This window comes from Malaclemys terrapin, chromosome 1 (genome assembly GCF_027887155.1).
Source record: "Malaclemys terrapin pileata isolate rMalTer1 chromosome 1, rMalTer1.hap1, whole genome shotgun sequence".
Classification (NCBI taxonomy): Eukaryota; Metazoa; Chordata; order Testudines; family Emydidae; genus Malaclemys; species Malaclemys terrapin.
Genome location: NC_071505.1, coordinates 166,598,143 through 166,610,357, shown reverse-complemented (window position 1 = coordinate 166,610,357; position 12,215 = coordinate 166,598,143). Strand labels below are relative to the sequence as shown.

The window sequence follows — 12,215 nt, the reverse complement described above, 5'->3', positions numbered from 1 at the left end:
AACCATATGATATGGGGTCTTAAACTTTCTTTCAGCATTAGGTATAACTTTGCCCATAATGTTGTTTAGTTACAACTACAAAACTTCAACCTATCAAGACTACTTTATTTTAAAAATAGGTAATCCAAAAAAATTACATCCGCACGGAGTGTTTTTCTTTTTTATTCATATGATACCTGGATGCAAAACAAGTTGGGTATATCCAACAGATAGTATTCATAGCTGGAAGGGTCTCCGAGCCCAGGCTCTAGCCTGTGCCAAAACATCTACGCTGCCATTTTTAGCCCTGCAGCCCAATTCCCACAAGCTCAACTCAGCTGACCCAATCTCGGAGACTCGGTGACATGAATTTTTATTGCAGTGTAGACATACCCTCAGTAACATCTGATGCCATGGAGACAGGACTTGAAGGATAGGTACTGTCTGGACAAGAGGTAGTATCAGGAGTAAATATTCTTCAGCTTTGTCTGGTAATAAGAACATTTTTATATGAATATTTAGTTGCATGTAATGAACAGGTTGAGCTAGATCTCGTTTCCACATAACTGTTTAATTAACTGAAAATATATGAAGCTATTCCACTATATCATTCAGTTCTTTGCTCCAAAAATTTCTCTGTAAAGGGTGACTTCTCATCGCCCAGAGAAGCACTTTCACTAGGTTTGCATATTATTTTAAATGAAAATGGTGGTGGTGGGGAAAGCGGAATCTGTCGTAAGAATTCAGTGCTGACATTTCCTCATAATTTAACCATTCACTCCATTATTCCTGCAGAGAAAAACCTAGCAGAATTACAAAATCTATTTCCCAGGCATGAGCAGATCAACTTAAATTGCTATCTGGGGTGTTTTTCCATTCAGCTAGTTTGCTGCAAGGACTTAATAATAAACAGTTTAGACTACCGTATTAGATACATAAAAAGATACTTTATAGAACAATAGGAAGAGGATAATGTGCTACTGGACAAACTGCATTTTCAAAATGCAAGTTTAAATGGCATTTTTTTGAAGTGCCAGGCATAAAGGTATAGCTTATATGAAAGTTTAGTAAAGAGAAATAATTCTAACAGTTTTATGCAAAGAAAGTTTGATTCTATTACAGCATTCCATTCTCTTATTCTCAGTGAATAAGACAAAAAATTAAAATGAATTGTTAAAATTTAATCTAAAATTTCAAAACTGAGCACCATCAAAAGGCCATGACTGAAACACAATTCAGCTTAAAAACAACATGTTGTATATCTTATATTTTATTGATAGGAATGTGTGTACAGCTGTTACATTACAATATAACCATACATTACAATATGAGCAATTCCTTAAAAACATCTGCAATCATTTATAACAAAACACATACCACATTTTAACCTGCAATGTTACAAAAATACTTTAAAAAGCAGGGGACAAGATTTTCAGAAGTGACTACTGATTTTGAGTGACCTTCTTGAGACACCTTACGGGAACCGACTTTTCAAGAACTGCTGCACATCCACATCCTGAAAAAGTCTTCTTTAAAAGGTATCTCAACTTTGGACACCCAAAAAATTATGCAGGCACACAGAAATCATTAGTAACTTTGAAAATCTGGATATTTAAATGACATATTATATGCTTAAATTGTATTTCACAATAAAACTTAAATGAAGTGCAGATGATTATTTATTAACAGTGTGTTAATTTAGTATTTTCTCCAGACTTAGCAAAGATTTAATTTAATTCATATATGTACATACCTGAGGCACTACATTTTCTAAAAAGCTTACTCCTCTTGGGCCCTTGTAAAAGATAATGAAAGGAAACAACAGAATTCACTGTATTTAGGTTTTTTTGTTTGTTTGTTTTAGGTCTTCCTTCCTGTTCCAGGGGCTTGTACATCTACTGCCAAAGTTAATGTATGACTGGTCTTTTATCTTACTGGCCTCTCATGTCTTCATTGCTTGGATCTGATCTGGTAACAAAACAAAACAAAAAAAGTCAGCCTCACTTTAAAAATACTAGCTTTAGTACACTGTACTTAGTGAAACTGTCACCCCTAAATAAAACATATATTTAGATTACAAAATTACAATATCATTTGTTGTATGTGTGTGTACATGTAGTCATAACCAGGAAAAAATTGCAGTTTGCACCTTCATCTTACACCCTAGTGGGTCTACTTCTGAGATTCCTCTCTGATGAAGCAATTTCTGCCGGAACTGCCATTTAAACAGAAAGAAACTACCACAAAATTATTTTATTCTTTTCCACATGTTATGTGACTGCCTGGCTCAGGGTAACAATATAGACAGAAAGTTACATGAGTATGCATTCCAACTCTGGTTATACTCAAGTTCTGGACCTCTATGTAACTGAGCTCCATAAAAGCTTTTTTCCTGAACAGCTTATAAACTATATGACTCAACTTCAGTCTTACAGAGCTATTATTGCAATTCACATGAAAATGCAGCTTCCCACTGCTGACCATATTTCTGTTGCCCAATGCCACTTTCCACTGTTGCCCAATGCCACTTCTTAGCAACGTTTCAACGTGTACTTAATTCACTCATGCAGAAATGTGGATGCAAAGTAAATGTTCCAATTATAACTTCAATAAAATAAAATTAATATTTTTCTAGATATATTGCAATAACCTATTCCCCAATGAGGACTAAGTTCACACCAAGTACATGTGCCAAACTTCAGGTGGGTTGTTCTAGTTTTTTTTTTTTTTTTTTTTATTAAAGGTTTTCATCAAGGAAAAATTATTCTTTTACCCTCTCAACTCAGAATTGATATCTGTATTTAGTCACGCTATTTTGTTTTGTGGGGGAGAACGGAGGATGAGAAGTCAGTCTCAACATTTGGGTAAAGAACATGGATGGAAAATTTCAGTCCCCAAAGTGAGTATTTCATAATTTTCTGATAATCTGAAAAAAGCAAGGGTCTATAATAGAAATTTTTGCAAAATTAACTGCAGCAGAAGTAACTGCTATAATGATTTACCGTATCTTTTCAATTAAATGTGTTATTTTTAAATGCATCTTCTAATCCCTGGTCCAAGAGCTGACAGTGTCCATTTTTAATCTTTAATTTTGATCCAGAATGGGTTTTGCCAGGAAAGCATCTCTGGCTGGCACTTCAGATTCATGTAAACAACAGCCTGAAAGTGTGTACCTGGAGCATCACTTCCAAATCTGGGCTGTTGCCACCTGCAGGATTCCTCATGAAGACAAGAGGAATCAAAAGAAGTTGAGACAATAAGGAGATTTTCAGGTCAGGTCAGGAAATCAGGAAAAACTGCAAGCTGCCTTTTGTGATAGGATGTGGGAGAAGAATAGGAAACTCATAGTAAACGCCCTCTGAAAAAAACCTGTGTGATGGGTAAGGTGCATCCTGCCCTTTTGTGGGAGAATAGAACACCCTCCCATAAATGTTACTTTTAGGGAGTTGTTCCCCCTTCTTCAAAATGCTACTGAATAGTGATAGGTAAGTAATTCCTTCACTCACATTCTCATCATTAACACGCAGGGGAAGCAAAAGTAGTTAAAAAAAACCTTATGTCACTCTAGTAATCAGACGAGACGCTGAATAGATAGAGTACTCTAGTACTCATGAATAGATGGAGATAATACAAAATATAGTACCTGATTAAAAGCAATACTTTGCTGCAGTTTGAATTAAGATCAACATTTACTTTACCTGTAATGGACTTTGGATCATTACTGACATCTAGTGGCTTGCTCAGAACAGAACACCAAAATGGGGGTGGGGAGCAAATTACACTGCTTCTTATAGAAGGCCTTGCACAAATATAGACTTTTGTTCCCAATTAGATTTAAACAAAGTTATTTTAAGTTATGTCAGCAGCAAACCAGCTGAGCGACGAACAGCGGAGGCTAACAGAGGGAGTTTGCTGGGATCTGTCCGAGAGGAAGTACGCTAAGTGCTGCATTGGGGGGCTGTGTTGGTGAGTATCTGAGTGTCTGTTGCGGGGACCGTTTGTCAGTTTGACCATGTGTTTGTTTGATTGTTTGAAAAGTGTGAATTGGGAGTGCTTTGTTCCAGGTGGGCCTTGAGTGGGCCTGACTGTTATAAAAAGGCAGTCAGCAGTGAACCAGCTGAGCGGCAAACAGCGGAGGCTAACAGAGGGAGTTCGTCTGGGGGGAGCCCACTGAGGCTTTCATCTTGCAGGCTTCTCTGAGTAGTTACTGCAACAGCCGAGGAAGCTCTTAGAAGGACGGTGATATGGAAGGTGAATGTTCAGCTGTTCTAACTTGCACAGGTTGTGCCATGTTTGTCTTTCATCCACAGGACAGAAGCGACTTTGTCTGTACAAAGTGCAAGCCTGTCTCCATATTGGAGGAGAAGGTTCAAGGTCTGGAGAAACAAGTATCGACCCTGAGTTGCATAAGAGAAAATGAAGATTTCCTGAACAGACGTCAGGATATGCTTCTATGGGCACAACGTTCTGAAGAATCAGAGCAGGCTGCGCAGCGGGGACAGAGGGACAGTGAAGAAATCTGACAGCATGTGACCTCCAGAAGAAGAAAGAGGAGCGTCCATGTACCAGCAATGGAGATACAGGTGAGCAACCGTTTTCATGTTCTTGCCACAGGTACTAATGCGGAGAGTGGACTAGATGATGCATCTGAGGGAAGGGAGCAGAAGGACACTCCACCTATTGGAAGACATGATATGCACTGTCCTAGGGAAGGAGGTTCCACGACCATCGCTCCCAAGAGAAGGAGACGGGTGGTGGTGGTCGGGGACTCCCTCCTCAGGAGGGCTGAGTCATCTATCTGCCGCCCCGACCGGGAAAACCGAGAGGTCTGCTGCTTGCTAGAAGCTAGGATTCATGATGTGACAGTTATACTGCCGAAACCCATCAAGCCCTCGGATCACTACCCCTTCCTGCTTCTCCACGTGGGCACCAATAATACTGCCAAGAATGACCTTGAGTGGATCACTGCAGACTACGTGGCTTTGGGAAGAAGGATAAAGGAGTTTGAGGTGCAAGTGGTGTTCTCGTCCATCCTCCCTGTGCAAGGAAAAGGCCTGGGTAGAGACCATCGAATCGTGGATGTCAACGAATGACTACGCAGATGGTGTCGGAGAGAAGGCTTTGGATTCTTTGACCATGGGAAGGAGGAGTGCTAGGCAGAGATGGGCTCCACCTAACAAAGAGAGGGAAGAGAATCTTCGCAAGCACGCTGACTAACCTAGTGAGGAGGGCTTTAAACTAGGTTCACCGGGGGAAGGAGACCAAAGCCCTGAGGTAAGTGGGGAAATGGGATACCGGGAGGAAGCACGAGCAGGAGAGCGCAAGAAGGGAGGACTCCAGTCTCATACTGAGAAAGCAGGACGATTAGCGAGTTATCTGAAGGGCCTATACACAAATGCAAGAAACCTGGGAAACAAGCAGGGAGAACTGGAAGTCCTAGCACAGTCAAGGAACTATGATGTGATTGGAATAACAGAGACTTGGTGGGATAACTCACATGACTGGAGTACTGTCATGGATGGATATAAACTGTTCAGGAAGGACAGGCAGGGCAGAAAAGGTGGGGGAGTTGCATTATATGTAAGAGAGCAGTAGGACTGTTCAGAGCTCCAGTATGAAACTGCAGAAAAACCTGAGAGTCTCTGGATTAAGTTTAGAAGTGTGAGCAACAAGGGCGATGTCGTGGTGGGAGTCTGCTATAGACCACCAGACCAGGTGGATGAGGTTTTCTGCTGGCAACTAACAGAAGTTGCTAGATCGCAGGCCCTGGTTCTCATGGGAGACTTCAATCACCCTGATATCTGCTTGGAGAGCAATACAGCGATGCACAGACAATCCAGGAAGTTTTTGGAAAATGTAGGGAACAATTTCCTGGTGCAAGTGCTGGAGGAACCAACTAGGGGCAGAGGTCTTCTTGACCTGCTGCTCACAAACTGGGAAGAATTTTGGGGGAAACAAAAGTGGATGGGAACCTGGGGGGCAGTGACCATGAAATGGTCGAGTTCAGGATCCTGACACAAGGAAGAAAGGAGAGCAGCAGAATATGGACCCTGGACTTCAGAAAAGCAGACTTTGACTCCCTCAGGGAACTGATGGGCAAGATCCCCTAGGAGAATAACATGAGGGGGAAAGGAGTCCAGGAAAGCGGGCTGTATTTTAAAGAATCCTTATTGAGGTTGCAGGAACAAACCATCCTGATGTGTAGAAAAAATAGTAAATATGGCAGGCGACCAGCTTGGCTTAACAGTGAAATCCTTGCTGATCTTAAACACAAAAAAGAGGTTTACAAGAAGTGGAAAATAGGACAAATGACCAGGGAGGAGTATAAAAATATTGCTCAGGCATGCAGGAGTGAAATCAGGAAGGCCAAATCACATTTGGAGTTGCAGCTAGCAAGAGATATTAAGAGTAACAAGAAGGGTTTCCTCAGGTATGTTAACAACAAGAAGAAAGTCAAGGAAAGTGTGGGCCCCTTACTGAATGAGGGAGGCAACCTAGTGACAGAGGATGTGGAAAAAGCTAATGTACCTCAATGCTTTTTTTGCCTCTGTCTTCACAAACAAGGTCAGCTCCCAGACTACTGCACTGGGCAGCACAGCATGGGGAGGAGGTGACCAGCCCTCTGTGGAGAAAAATGTGGTTCGGGACTATTTGGAAAAGCTGGATGAGCACAAATCCATGGGGCCAGATGCTCTGCATCCGAAGGTGTTAAAGGAGTTGGCGAATGTGATTGCAGAGCCATTGGCCATTATCTTTGAAAACTCATGGCGATTGGGGGAGGTCCCGGATGACTGGAAAAAGGCTAATATAGTGCCCATCTTTAAAAAAGGGAAAGAGGAGGATCTGGGGAACTACAGGCCAGTCACCCTCACCGCAGTCCCTAGAAAAATCATGGAGCAGGTCCTCAAGGAATCAATTCTGAAACACTTAGAGGAGAGGAAAGTGATCAGGAACAGTCAGCATGGATTCACCAAGGGCAAATCATGCCTGACTAACATAATTGCCTTCTATGAGGAGATAACTGGCTCTGTGGATGAGGGGAAAGCAATGGATGTGTTATTCCTTAACTTTAGCAAAACTTTTGATACAGTCTCCCACAGTATTCTTGCCAGCAAGTTAAAGAAGCATGGGCTGGATGAATGGACTATAAGGTGGATAGAAAGCTGGCTAGATCATCGGGCTCAACGGGTAGTGATCAACGGCTCCATGTCTAGTTGGCAGCTGGTATCAAGCGGAGTGCCCCAAGGGTCGGTCCTGGGGACGGGTTAGTTCAGTATCTTCATTAATGATCTGGAGGATAGCGTGGACTGCATTCTCAGCAAGTTTGCAGAGGACACTAAACTGGGAGGAGTGGTAGATACGCTGGAGGGTAGGGATAGGATACAGAGGGACCTAGACAAATTAGAGGATTGGGCCAAAAGAAACCTGATGAGGTTCAACAAGGACAAGTGCAGAGTCCTGAACTTGGGACAGGAGAATCCCATGCACTGCTACAGACTAGGGACTGAATGGCTAGGCAGCAGTTCTGCAGAAAAGTACCTAAGGGTTACAGTGGATGAGAAGCTGGATATGAATCGACAGTGTGCCCTTGTTGCCAAGAAGGCTAACTGCATTTTGGGCTGTATAAGTAGGGGCATTGCCAGCAGATCGAGGGACATGATCATTCCCCTCTACTTGACATTGGTGAGGCCTCATCTGGAGTATTGTGTCTAGTTTTGGGCCCCACACTACAAGAAGGATGTGGAAAAATTGGAAAAAGTCCAGCGGAGGGCAACAAAAATGATTAGGGGGCTGGAACACATGACTTATGAGGAGAGGCTGAGGGAACTGGGATTGTTTAGTCTGCAGAAGAGAAGAATGAGGGGGGATTTGATAGCTGCTTTCAGCTACCTGAAAGGGGGTTCTCCAAAGAGGATAGATCTAGACTGTTCTCAGTGATAGCAGATGACAGAACAAGGAGTAATAGTCTCAAGGTGCAGTGGGGGAGGTTTAGGTTGGATATTAGGAAAAACTTTTTCACTCGGAGGGTGGTGAAGCACTGGAATGGCTTACCTAGGGAGATGGTGGAATCTCCTTCCTTAGAGGTTTTTAAGGTCAGGCTTGACAAAGCTCTGGCTGGTATGATTTTAGTTGGGAACTGGTCCTGCTTTGAGCAGGGAGTTGGACTAGATGACCACCTGAGGTCCCTTCCAACCCTGATATTCTATGATTCTATGTTATAATAATTAATGAACTACTCATTTCAGAAGTGTGCATTGGAGTGAGGGAAATTCAAGCACATTTAACTACCAACCTAAAAGTAGGATTTGTTACTATTTGTTTAGCAGTAGCACTCAAGGACTCAAACAACATCAGGGCCTCATTGTGCTAAGCACTATACAAACTCACAGTAGTACACAGACTTCACGAAAAAGATTAAAATCATTACATAAATATCTCATACAGTTTATGTAATTATGAGACTGCTGCATGTGCTATGATCAGTATAATGTAAATGTATCACTGTCTTCCGTTCTTTAATCCTGGTCCCAAACAATAAGAAAGTAGTGCACTTCTTTTAATAATTAGTCGTAGAAGGATTTAATATTATTTTACAGTTACAGAGCTTAACATCTTCCAAGGATTGCACAAACATTAATAAATAATTTAAATAATCAATCCTCACAACACCCCAAAGAGATAGGTACTTTAGGAAGTATTGGTCTCAGGATAAGTCTATAGTGCATTAAAATACCTCCTTGCGAGGGGAGTAGGTCTCAGAGACAGCTTCAAGCCTGAGCCTGAATGTCTACTCTAGAATTTTATAGTCAGCTGACCCCAGCTCTGAGACTTGGTGCCACAGGGGTTTTAATCACAGTGTAGACATACCCTTAGAATTTCTAAGATACTTATCAAGGAGCCAAGAATCATAGAATATCAGGGTTGGAAGGGACCTCAGGAGATCATCTAGTCCAACCCCCTGCTCAAAGCAGGACCAATCCCCAATTAGATCATCCAACAGATTTTTGCCCCATATCCCTAAATGGCCCCCTCAAGGATTGAACTTGCAACCCTGGGTTTAGCAGGCCAATGCTCAAACCACTGAGCTATCCCTATCCGCCCACCAAGTCCTTTAATGGGCTGCTCAAGGGCAAATGTACCATGTGGACTTCCCTTGGCCAGAACCACTGGGCTTCTGGACTCCTAGGGGGCTGCCCCCGAGTTGCAGACCCTGGGGAGAGACCTGGCAGCTGCAGGGGTAAAATTGACATTGACATTTTGTTAAATTTTTTTCAGGATTTCCAGTTCATGGAAAATGTTGAAAAACTTGGATTCATTCCAATTTGGAATGAACCCAAATATCAAAACCATGAACTTTACTATTAACTGGAAACCCCTGTGTTGGCCAGCTGTACTTTTAACTCATTTTTTGAAAGTGACTAGATTTTAAATTGAGAGTCCCTTTACAACTCAGAGTGTTCATAAGAAACCTGTTCTACAGCTCCAACAACAAATGCAGAAGCAAGGGCCCAAAATGTCTTCAGCTTCCATATCATTAAAAATGTATACTACACCATACAATACATTTTAATAGGCTTCTCTCACCTCCAGACATTCATAAAAAATGACTATTCCTCAAGGGCCCAATCCTTCTGCTGAAATCAATAGCAAGACTGCCATTCACTTCAGTGGAAACACAATCACCCCTAAATGTCACGGCTTGAGTTGAGGACAGACACACATATGATGCAGTTAGGAAATATTTGGTGTTCAAGAATTCTCTTGTAAGATTAACCTGAACTAGGACTCCCAGTTCTTCTAGAAACCTTCATATATTGCTCAGCCTGTTTACTCAACATTTGAAAGAGATAATAAAATATGGAGGAAAAAAAAGAAATATGGAACACTGGGGTATGACAGCTAAGGTAACTAGGAAAATAATTAAGTTATCATGTGCAACATAAGAAAGATTCAAGAGCACACTGTACTCTTACCCTAAACAAGAAATTCTTAGACTGCAAGTCCCACTTCCAATAGTACACATTGATGTTTAGTAATAGTTTATCTTTTCTCCAAAGAATATTCTGTAATTTTGGGTTTATGTAAGTTTTTAAAAAGAAATATCACCTCTGCTGGAATGGCCCTTGCTGCAGAAAATCATAATAAAAAAAACAAAACACAAAGGCATAAAATATCAGGTTTGGTACTGGTACTCACTGTGTGATTTGATCTGAGAGCAGAAATAGATAGAAACAAGGCAAATGAAATGAAAGAAAACTTACAAAATGAAAACAAAGTAATGGAAAGAAAATAAAATTATAATAGAAGTAGATTTGACCTACCTTGGAGCCAATCTACACCTTCTTGTAACCCTTCTCCTTTAAGCGCATCACTAGCACTAAAATAAACAGAGACTACACTATAAAAGCCATGTAAAGACACTGGTTTGACTAAAAGTGGTTATCACATCTGAATTTTGTGAACTATGTGGTAAATACAGTAGAATATCTCCAAATGCAGCAGGTGTCAGTGTCAGGCATATTATTCTTTACCAAGAAATAGGCCATGCCTACATGAGCACATTTAACTATTTCGCTAGAGCTATTCTAATACAGTTTCTCTGGGTGGACACTATTCTGAAATATTTTCTCCGCTCTGCATTATACCAGAACAGTTATTCTTCTACAGACACTCCCCTGTGTAGAAAAGGCCAGAACAAGTAACTTCTGCAAAGTTCATGATTAACATGCATTCCTGGCTGAGGCATAGGGGCCATGCTGACGTTGGAGAGAGAGTCCTGCTGCACCCTGGCAACCCCCAGCTGGCATTAGGGACCATTGCCAGCTGCTGTAGGTTAGCATATTACCCAGGCTAAACTGGGACAAATACAGATCCACCATTAGAACCATGGAATCATAACTAGCTATTTACAACCCCATTTTGCTGCACTGAGATGAACTTAGCACAGCAGAGGATCTGGGCCACTATACTGGTTATTCACAAATCCATTTACAAAGGAATTTGGCCAATGCTAAAATATATGACCCTTGATAATTTTGGAAAAAAACACCACCACCGAAACAAAACAAAAAACTGTAGCCATGTTATCATATGCAAACCGTGTAAAAGCAGAGAAAGGCTAGCAATTTATGAATAGGTGCATTTTCAAGTATGTCAGTTTCTGTGCAAAGTATTTTAGCTACATAATACAGAGGAGAAAGTGTTAAAAAGCATACTTGAATCACCATGATTATATATTTACTGAAAGTTGCAACTTTTTATTTTTTAAGCTTGAGAATCAACCATGAAAGGAAGTTCAGAGCGGACCATTTCACAGTAAAAAATAAAAAGCAATTTCATTTCATTGTGACAGGATCTGGAAATTAGGATTTCATCCTTTCCAAAAATCTCCAGGTATTTTAAAATCAAGTGAACTAGTTTAAAAAAAAAAATCAGTAAATTAATGTGCTTACTACTAAAATTAAAGTTACACTAGACATTTTAAAACATCTGGAAATAATGCTCTGGTTTTGTTTCTCTCTCCTATTACTTTAGTATAGTATGAAGCTGTTGTAAGAAGAAGAAGAAAAAGTGGTGCCCCCTCAGGGTATGTCTACATTGCGATAAAAACCCCACAGCACTGAGTCTTAGACCTGTGTCAGCTGACTCGGGCTGCAGGGCTAAAAAGAGCAGTGTAGACATTCAGGACCTGGCTGGAGCCCAGGCTCTGAGACCCTCCGTCCTCTTGGGGTCTCAGAGTCCAAGCTCCCGCCCAAAACAAACATCTACACTGCTATTTTATAGCTCTGCATGCTGAGCCCTGCTAGCCCAAGTCAGCTGACCCAGGCCAGCTGTGGCTATGCCGTGGGTCTTTTATTGTGGGGTAGACATAGCCTCAGGGTATATCTACACTGCAATGTAAGCCCAGGATTAGTGGGACTTGAATCTGTGGACTCTGGGTTTGAAAGCCCAGGGCTTGAGCATTCATACTCATTGGTGGCCCCAGTTTAAGAATTTTTGAGCCCAGCTCCACACTGGGAGTCCAATGTCCACAATACAGTATCCAACCAACCAAATCACAGGCTTTCTATCGCCCTCCTGCAAAGTGGCTGTTCTAGCCCTTTGTTCATGGTGCAGTACGGGAAAATGTGACTGCCACCCCACACATCACAGGAAGTTGGTGGGCTGCAACAACACATTCTGCTGAACCATCATTTTGGTCTGCATGCTCCCAGCAACTGGAGCCAAGAGCATGG

At 41.5% G+C, this 12,215-nt stretch overlaps 1 protein-coding gene across 3 annotated transcripts in view; it reads right to left on the bottom strand.

Annotated features, from left to right (window-relative positions):
• Positions 1-1,231: 1,231 nt before the first annotated feature.
• Positions 1,232-12,215, bottom strand: part of ARL6 (ADP ribosylation factor like GTPase 6) — a 43,329-nt gene continuing 32,345 nt past the window's right edge. For 2 of the 3 annotated variants that reach the window (XM_054046173.1, XM_054046166.1), the window contains exons 7-9: positions 10,302-10,357; positions 10,177-10,189; positions 1,232-1,947 (exon numbers count right to left, since the gene is read on the bottom strand). In XM_054046173.1, the coding sequence (XP_053902148.1) occupies positions 1,911-1,947; positions 10,177-10,189; positions 10,302-10,357 (106 nt within the window). In that variant the 3' untranslated portion in view covers positions 1,232-1,910. The remainder of the gene's footprint in view (positions 1,948-10,176; positions 10,190-10,301; positions 10,358-12,215) is intronic. The other variant, XM_054046182.1, reaches the window with a different exon arrangement.